At 40.7% G+C, this 9,049-nt stretch overlaps 1 protein-coding gene across 2 annotated transcripts; it reads left to right on the top strand.

Moving 5' to 3' along the window:
• Positions 1–5,906: 5,906 nt before the first annotated feature.
• Positions 5,907–8,783, top strand: CNBP (CCHC-type zinc finger, nucleic acid binding protein). 2 transcript variants are annotated; one of them, XM_009321983.1, is made up of 4 exons: positions 5,907–6,052; positions 6,318–6,413; positions 6,602–6,800; positions 7,715–8,783. In XM_009321983.1, the coding sequence occupies exons 1-4, from the start codon at positions 5,950–5,952 to the stop codon at positions 7,830–7,832; spliced, it is 516 nt and encodes a 171-aa protein (XP_009320258.1). In that variant the 5' UTR covers positions 5,907–5,949; the 3' UTR covers positions 7,833–8,783. The 2 variants fall into 2 exon arrangements, with proteins under 2 accessions (XP_009320258.1, XP_009320259.1); XM_009321984.1 differs by having other exon boundaries at positions 6,321–6,413; positions 7,715–8,698.
• Positions 8,784–9,049: the final 266 nt, after the last annotated feature.

The following is a 9,049-nucleotide window of genomic DNA, read 5'->3' as shown; positions in this document are numbered from 1 at the left end:
AGCTGTGGCGGCGGGGCCTTGGCCTGGGCGCACCACGTGGCTGCCCCACGTGTGAGGCTCTGCCGGAGACAAGAGGGTCGAGGTGTTGCAACTATTTGTCTCCGACCACAGGCATGGATGGTGGCCTGCTCCAAATCCAAATGTGACCTATAAAAGGATAGGAAAAATAGCCTGTGACATCTACAGATCACGGACTAGTGGAGCAGCCTTTTATTTAAGTTCCTGTCAGACGTAGTTCTCAAGTAACTGCTGTTACTCATTTAGTGTCCAGAATTGTCATAAGGAATTGTTAAACTTAATAGTGGGTTTTATTTTCATTTCAGCACTTACTAAGAGCCCAGTGGGTTTTATTTTCATTTCAGCACTTACTAAGAGCCCGTTGCCACGCAGCGTTAGTGTTGCCTAGTCCATGTTTTCTTCCTCAATGCGAACTTGCCTAGAGGAGCAGTCCTGCATCTGTCTTCAAAGCGAAGAGGTTAAATGAGTGCACCGGGGCTGTGCAACAACCTTGCAAGTTACAGGCTTAACCTACCACATTTTTTTTTTAAACTTTGTTAATGTCTGGGCTGCATTTTATGTTAAAAAGTTTGCGTGTTGCTGACATTGTTTACTTCTCTTCAAGTTTAAAACTTTGTACAGGCAGCAATAAAAAATAAAAGGGGAAGATGGTAGAACGTGCGTATTTGGTAGATAATCTGTAGTTTCTCCCACTCTATGGATAGGCAGAAAGTGCTACAGAGTCACTTTTTTGATGAACTTTTGATCTCCTGATTTGTGTCAACAAAGCTATCCAAGAATTACTAGTCTAATTGAAGTCATGATGTCTTTTTGACCTGGCTTCTGGCCCCTAGTAGGGATCCAAGTTCTTGAGTTTTAGTTAGTGTTCAGCATTCTTGGATCAGCTTGGCTGTGGAGTGTATTGAGGGGACCCAAATGGAGCGTAGGGCTTGGCTTTCCACTTCTGCAGGTTTTCTTGAAGCTTCAAACTACTTTCTTTCAGAATAAGGGTATTGTTACGTGGTGGTCAGAGTACTTAATTTTGTATCTTTTCTAGTGAGGACAAAAGCCGGAGAGCATCACTAACTCTCTCTGTAGCATATTTTCAGGTTACAGATGCGGAAGTTCAACCAGCTGAATCCTAGGTAGCTTTAGTGACAGTCATGTCCTGTGTTGAAGAATTCTGAAAACATGCTTCTTGGGAAATAAACTCTTCACGGGTAGCATTTCTCTTTAAATGAGTAATATTTTGACTTCTCTTTTGAAACTAAACGCTAGCAGTTCTGTTAGCAGTTCTTTCTGTTAGCAGTTCTTTCCAGTCTTTATCTTACAGGAAAGCAAAGCTATGCTTCCTATTACATAGGGATTTTGCCATGTTCAGGCTGGTTCTGGCCTGGCTTGTCAAATTTGGGTGTGGTACTGTAGGTTGGTCACCAACAGCCTGGCAAGAAACTGCTGATTTCTCAATGTTTGCCTCTTTGAGATAGCTGACTTGCCAAAGAGCTCTTAAGTATGCTGGCTTTAGCAGTGTGTTTTATCTAGTCTGTCCTTTGATTGAAGGAGTGAAGTTCTGTTAATATCAAATGGAAGTGACACTTGTAGATCAAAAGAAGCACCTGGTAAGTATAACGAAGATAATTGCCCCTCTTATATTGGGCTGTTGAATTCTAAGGAACTGCTAGTATCCAGAAGAATTGTGAGTAATCTTAGAGGTGAAGTTCAGCTTCCTTCTGCTATGAGAAGCCCAAGTTTTACTTTTCTGTCTGTTAAAACAAACTTCTTCCTCAGAGGGCATCTAGGCTAAGAGCCATAAAATAAGGAGCATTGCAGTGAAGCTTAGTGGTCATTCTTTCCATCATTGGGTCTAGATGGGCTACTGAAACAGACTTGGATATTGTTGAATCTTGTGCGTGAGGACTGGAGGTGAGTAGCACCTCTCCCATCTTAAAAGTTTTGAATGTGTATTAACTCTAAAGTCACAGAAAGACGTGATCTTCACTTCGAAGTTTGATACAAGAAACTTCAAAGTTTGTCCTATCACTAGAAGAATCACAAAGAAACTTTGTCACTTTGAAGTTTGTTGTTAAAGTTGCACGCAAAAGCTTCAAATCTGACCTAGGAAACCACTGTGGTGGCACCTCTCACTTGGATCTTAGAGCTGTTATCAGCCCATGATCTTTAGCAGTAGGGCAGTCATACAGAACAAAGTGTCACGTTCATTCTTAATAATGTTTAGCTGAATAGCTGCACAATGATTTATTTCAGCTTCAAACTACAGTTACAGAGCTCTGTAGAAAGAGTTCAGGTAAATGAACTGGGTGGTTTTTACCTTTAATAGAAGGGTAAAGTTTGAGGCAGCTGGACTTGTGTTTCTTCACAAGTTTTGGAATCTAGTCTATGAGGCAGTGGCTTAGTATATCGCAGAATTTGGCCTGGCTCATAAACGCTAGATGAGGCCATAGTTCTAATTTGTTTTCCATTACTACTTTTCCTGTCCTGGTGAGGTAGAAACCTAGTTCTGGGATGTAAAGGGGAGATGGGGCAAGCTGCTGTATAACACATTTGAGCTGTGGAAAACACTGATAGATGTGACAGTGAAAACTTTCCAAGAAGATTTAAACAAGTAGCCTTCTTGCAGAAGGCTTACTTAAGGTGGCCTTGATAGATAAAAGGAGCTGCTGGAAACTTGCCTGTGATGACAAAATGGAGGAGTATTGACTAGTAGAGGAGAATTTGAACTTGGGTGGTTTTTACTGTACTCCCTTTTTTTTCTCTTGGAAGTAACTGAAAAATGTAATGGTGTCCAAACTGCTTGGAGCCTATCCATTTAAGGACTTGTCTTCTGAACCAGCCTTTTCTGGATATTGCTCTTCAGAGGTAGCTGTTGGCTTTATCTGAAAACTAAATCCTTATATTGATTTTCAAAACAGTTTACACCGGTGGGGATTTTTGTCCTCTGTAAGGCTTCTTAAAATGTGGGGCAAGTAAAACTAGTGTCAGATGCATCCACCTCTAGCTGGTGAACTTGTATTCAGTTTCAGATCCTTTACAGGAAGAATGCGGAAGTTAAACATTAAAATACTGGTGAAGAGAAATTCCAGACAAACTGTTCAGTACTTAAGGTATCTGAAGATGGAGCAGCATGCTTTGTAATCATGCTTCTATGGCAGCTGTAACCTTGAAATATCTCTGAGTTCAGGGGAAAAAGGGGCCTCTGAAGATAAAGGTTTTTAAATTAATTTCTCAAATAGTCTTGAAGGATAGTTGTGCAGAGACCATTGTTTGACTTTAGATTTCTTACTCAGTTTGCATAATCTTACTTTGCCAATTTGCTATATACCAGAAGAAAAGAAACTTCAAGTTTTCCTCTTGAAGGAGCAGTTAAAAAGGAAGCAACTTCAAATCAGATGTAAAACTTCTCTTTTCAGATTCCTTTGGGGCAGTGAGTAGTGAACTTTTGTCCATCGTGCAGATACTGACCCTGACTGGCAGGTTGACTGGCTGACAGATGAATCTTAGTATAAAAACTTTTCCACTGTGTATCTGAAGCAGGTCTAGCTCACCTATTAAACATTTGTCTTTTACCATATGTTAACCTAACTGATTATGTTTAGGTTCTTCATGTGGGTAACTGCCAGCAATACTCAATCCTGTCACTTCATGCTGTAGTCTCAAGTTCATGGTTTGGAATGGAAGTCTGGTAGTTGTTAGTATCTGTAAAGATGTATTGCAATTCTGTTACAGCTGTTGGCATACTATTTTGCTCTTTTTAACAGGTCTTCTGTTGCTGTTCCATGTGAAGACTTTTTTTTTTTAAGAGAGTTGCAAGTTGAGTGAAGAATGTCTTGGTATATAATTCAAAGACTCCATCTTGGCTGTCTTGAAATTAAAAGCAGCATCAACTATTGTGCCTGAGCCCAGTTCCTGCTGTTGGCTTTACTTGTGTTTTTCCTGTTCTGCAGTGTCAACATGGTTGCTATGAAAACAGGCATAAACAATAGCGCACTCAGTGCCAGCTGCTGCCACCATAGTAGACAGCTTTTCACCCTGGGGTGTCCTGATAAGATAGTTTGAAATCTTGAACACTGAGATGAAGCAGAGAAGACTGGGTTATGTGTAAATCCAAGTATATCTCTTCAGTGCTCAGACAACCAGTTGTTTTATTCTTGTTAACATCTGTTTAAGATCGTCTTGCATCCTGTCATTGCAGAACTTCATTTTAAGAGCAAATACCATCATCTAGTCCAGCTGGAAGGTAGATGTGGGATTACAGAAGTAGCATACTAAAGTTTGTCTCTTGTACTCTGAATTCTCAGGCTTCTACTGTGGTTGGAAGGATGGATGGTCACTTTTATTCTGAAGATGATTGGAGAGAGAGGACCTGTTTTGTGAGGGAGGAGTGGCTAAAAAGCAGCAGTAAATCTGTTCAACATTGGAGTACTTTAAAAATAACTCTAAATAAAAATTCATTTTTAGATATACGCTCTCCATTTAAGAGCTAAATGTCAGGATGCTAATTCTGGTTCCTTCTTGAGATCATGTGGTGGTCTTATTGCTTCTGTAGTGGCCTTCTTCAAGACACAACTCATGAACGTTCCTGGTAACCTGGAATGCTGGGTGGTTTGGAGGGGAGGGAAGTATTCTCTAACATAAATAAGTTGTAGGGTTACAGGAGGATTATCTTGATGGGGGATCAGGTAAACTGACCGAACATACCAGGTAATGATTCTACTTATGTTGGGTTAAGAGTAATGAATTGGGAGAGAGCATATGAAGTATTTAAACTTAAGGAGGCTTCATCAAAACAAAGCTTGGCATGCGTATTTTTAAACTAGTGTACTTTAAACTTTTCTTCAAGCACACTTTAAAAAAGACTCCCAATTTAAATGTTTAACTTCCCTGTTCTTTTATTTCTAGTTCTAGAAGTCTTGTGTAACTGTTCTGCACCTTAGGGGAGTTATGGTGCTGTGACCGCAGTCTGTTTAACCTACCCCGTCCTAACCACTGCTTCAGTGGCCTGTGGCAGACTGACTTTCCTGCTCAATGAAACGCATACCTCTATTCCCCAATATGGGCAAAAGAAGTGGTTTATATTGTCTCTGACAGGCATTCCTATCTGATGTTTCCTTAGCATTCTAGGGATGTTTTCCAAGTTAGCCTTCCAGATATCTGGCAAGTGTCTGGTGTGTCTTTTAGGGAAGCCAAATGTCTTAAACTTTTTCTTTAATGTAAACCTGGGAGTGAAGTATGCATCCTGAGCTATAGGTTAATATATTGAAGTTGTAATTCTTGTTTCTCAGAGCTTAACTGCTGTTCAGGTCATAAAAGAACTTAAGACTTCAGATGTTAAGCTAATATGCTCTTTAAGGCTTTAGGTTTAATACTGCCTATTCTTACAATTAGCTTCCAGAATGAAGTTTGATTAGTCATTAAAGGTAGTAGCTGCTAGCCAGACACTTCAAGAGAAAGTGTAACAACTACCAGGAAGAAATAATTTGTAGATTTAAGTAGCTGGCTTTTGAGTTTAACTCTGATGAATAAGGAAGAAGGTGCGTTACTGAAACAGAACAGAAGTAAGGCTAGTAAGACAATAGTTAAAGGGGTCTACTTTTTTCCCCACTCCTAAGCATTTTGTAAGTTTTTGAAGCAAAGACTGGCTACAAAAACTAATTGGAGAAGAAGATACATAGTACGCTCTTTCTTTGGCTGTTCAGAGCTGCCTTACTCCAAGCAAAGCAGACACAATCTTTTATCTCCTACAGTGGTTTTAATAGTCATGATCAGATACTGTACAAGAAACTATTGAGTTAGCCAGAAGTCCTGCTTGGTTTCCATTGCCTTTGCCAGGAGGATGGGAAACATCTAAATCTCTTATTTTAATGTAGCCTTTGGTTGGGGAAGGGGAAGGTGTTCTAAAAATGTCTGTCTTCCTCAGGCAGGTAATCTGCAGCCATGAGCAGCAACGAATGCTTCAAGTGTGGACGCACTGGCCACTGGGCTCGGGAGTGCCCTACTGGAATTGGCCGTGGTCGTGGGATGAGAAGCCGTGGCAGAGGTGATTGATTGCTGTGGTTTTCAGTATTTGTACAGTAAGATCTTTAGCTGACTGTTCTGAATAGTGTGTAAAACTGGCTTTGATAGTCTGAAGAAGTTAGGACACAAATTGGTAATAAATCTCACTGGTTCTTGTCTCTGCATAAGAATTTTGCCAGGGGCCTCTGAGAGTGAAGTTAACTTGTCAGTTCAGCTGGCAATGTCCTTGATTAACTCTTAATAATATTCTTAACTTAAGCCCTTTTTCTCCTGTTACCCATTTCAAGCAGGCTTCCAGTTCATGTCTTCATCTCTCCCGGACATCTGTTACCGCTGTGGTGAGTCTGGCCATCTTGCCAAGGACTGTGATCTTCAGGAGGATGGTAAGTATCACTAAATATTCTACCTCTTCAATCACACGGACAGAGATCTGTGGTTGAAGAGAAGGATACTGTATACTGATCATAATTCACTGGAAACAAGCTGTACATGTCCTTCATTAGAAGCATGCTACACCTCACTCTACCAAGGTTTTATAGTCTTGTTTGGTATGTTTTTCTTATTGTGGAAGCCTGCTATAACTGCGGTAGAGGTGGCCATATTGCGAAGGACTGCAAGGAGCCGAAGAGGGAGAGAGAGCAGTGCTGCTACAACTGTGGCAAACCTGGCCATCTGGCTCGTGACTGTGACCATGCAGATGAGCAGAAGTGCTATTCTTGTGGAGAGTTTGGACACATTCAAAAAGACTGCACCAAAGTGAAATGCTATAGGTAAGAACTGACAAGAGACAACTGCAAAATGTACCTTACGTGATAGATGCACTCTGTATCTAATTTTGGTTAAGAAGTGAAGCTTAAACTTTGACCAGGTAGCTTGTTTCCTTAAACGATTATCTACTACTGTTCAGAACTGACTTAAACACCTGTTAGCAAAGTCAAGTAACAGCTTCAATGATGCTCATCTGTAGATGGCCAGAACAGTGCAGATGTTGAATCACGTAAGCTGCACAGGAGAAAGGGCCGTGTCTTTGCAGAAGGTAACAGGAAGTACTTGCCTATAGCACAAACTTAAACCAGAGTTGGGTACCCTGTATCTTAGGCTGGAACTAACAAAACTCCAGCTGTACAAATCAGCTGACTGGCAGAGCCAGCCCCAGCAGGATCGAGATGCCTTGGTTATAGGAACCACACATAGAAGCGGTTGTTAAATCAGTTTGAAGTGCCAGCTTCAAAATGCTGTCTGGTTTTCAAATGCAGGCCTATACCAGAAACAGTGCGTTCCTGAGTGCAGTATTCTTCACCCCCACCAAGGTTCCCTCCTGCGGAGGAAGGAGAGAGAACATGGTACATTTGAGTTAAAAGTGAATACTCTCAAAACAAGGCTAAACTGCAGACAGAAGCATTGGAGCAGGCAAAACCTGACAAACCAGCTTTGTATTTGATGTACGGTGGTTTTGGCATATACGGCGATTGGTGTGAGTTGATCAGTTGGGGAGTAGTTCCTGGCTCTGGTGAAGACAGAAACTTGCCTCGTGTCAAAGAATTCTGGAACACTGAAGCAGAAGTCTTGAATGCAGAACTAGTGTTGCATGAAATTTAAGTAGATAATGTACTTGACAGAATAGGATTGCTTTTCTGAGTAACTGTTCTGGATGGTTTTGATAAAATCATTTGCTTTTTTCCAGGTGTGGTGAAACTGGCCATGTAGCCATCAACTGCAGCAAGACCAGTGAAGTCAACTGCTATCGCTGCGGCGAGTCAGGGCACCTTGCACGGGAATGCACAATTGAAGCTACAGCCTAATTATTTTCCTTTGTCGCCCCTCCTTTTTCTGATTGATGGTTGTATTATTTTTCTCTGAATCCTCTTCACTGGCCAAAGGTTGGCAGATAGAGGCTACTCCCAGGCCAGTGAGCTTTACTTGCCGTGTAAAAGGAGGAAAGGGGTGGAAAAATCAACTTTCTGCATTTAACTACAAAAATGTTTATGTTTAGTTTGGTAGAGGTGTTATGTATAATGCTTTGTTAAAGAACCCCCTTTCCGTGCCACTGGTGAATAGGGATTGATGAGTGGGAAGAGTTGAGTCAGACCAGCAAACCCTCTCTGGGTTACATGGAAGTGATCCTATGCAGGAGGAAAGAAATTCTGGAAGTGTCTAAACTTCCTCATAACTTTAATTTTATTACAATGGCCTTGGATTGTCTGACCTCAGTAGCTGTTAACACCAAGTAATATCTGTATCGGGCCCTACCTAGAGCATATAGCTGAGTGGGAGTAAACAAACAAGATGCACATGCCTGTTAATGGCCATGAGAGAGAGAGAGAGAGAGAAATCAGGAATAAACTTAAAAGTAACAGTAATTCAGTCAATGAATGTTCATGTTGGAGATACAGAACGTAATGGGAAGCTTTTGAATAAATATTTCAAGGTAAATCTGAAACCCAGACATCAGTGCTCATAGCATATACAATTTGGAGCTATTCAGGAGTTGCAAATAAATGCATTTTCACAGAAATCAAGATGTTATTTTTGTATACTATATCACTTAGACGACTGAGTTTCATTTGCTTGTAATCAGTTTTTAAAGTAAGATGGTAAAAGCAATTGAAGTCCTAGAACATAGAAAATGTAATTTTAAACTATCAATAAAGCTGGAGGAGGAAGGGGAGTTTGGCTAAAGTTCCTTTTGTTTATTTTTGGTTTTCATGTACACAGTGCAAAATAACATATTAAAAAGGGGTATGTGGAGGTGTAAAAAGCTTAGTTTGGACTTTTCTTTCGTACTGTCTTCCGTTAAGTTTCCATCCGGTAGCATCAAACTGTAAATACATGAAGTATGCAGTCCTCCTGCCAGACTATAGAGTATCTCCATATGTTCATCTGAATGGATCGCGTGGTCTCCGAGTGGGCTTGTTTCATCTGTGCTGATGCAGTTAAAGCATTTCTTCAAAACCGGTTGAAGAAGGCACAAAAGTTGTTGAAGGTACAGTGAGTTCCAAATCTGGAGTAGTTTAATGGT

This window comes from Pygoscelis adeliae, unplaced genomic scaffold (assembly GCF_000699105.1).
Source record: "Pygoscelis adeliae isolate BGI_AS28 unplaced genomic scaffold, ASM69910v1 Scaffold304, whole genome shotgun sequence".
Classification (NCBI taxonomy): domain Eukaryota; kingdom Metazoa; phylum Chordata; class Aves; order Sphenisciformes; family Spheniscidae; genus Pygoscelis; species Pygoscelis adeliae.
This window is presented reverse-complemented; position numbering and strand designations above follow the sequence as displayed.

Coding starts and splice junctions, on each gene's coding strand:
- CNBP (XM_009321983.1), top strand. CDS start 5,950: ATGAGCAGCAACGAATGCTTCAAGTGTGGACGCACTGGCCACTGGGCT. Junction 6,053..6,317: donor GATGAGAAGCCGTGGCAGAG/GTGATTGATTGC, acceptor ACCCATTTCAAG/CAGGCTTCCAGTTCATGTCT. Junction 6,801..7,714: donor ACCAAAGTGAAATGCTATAG/GTAAGAACTGAC, acceptor GCTTTTTTCCAG/GTGTGGTGAAACTGGCCATG.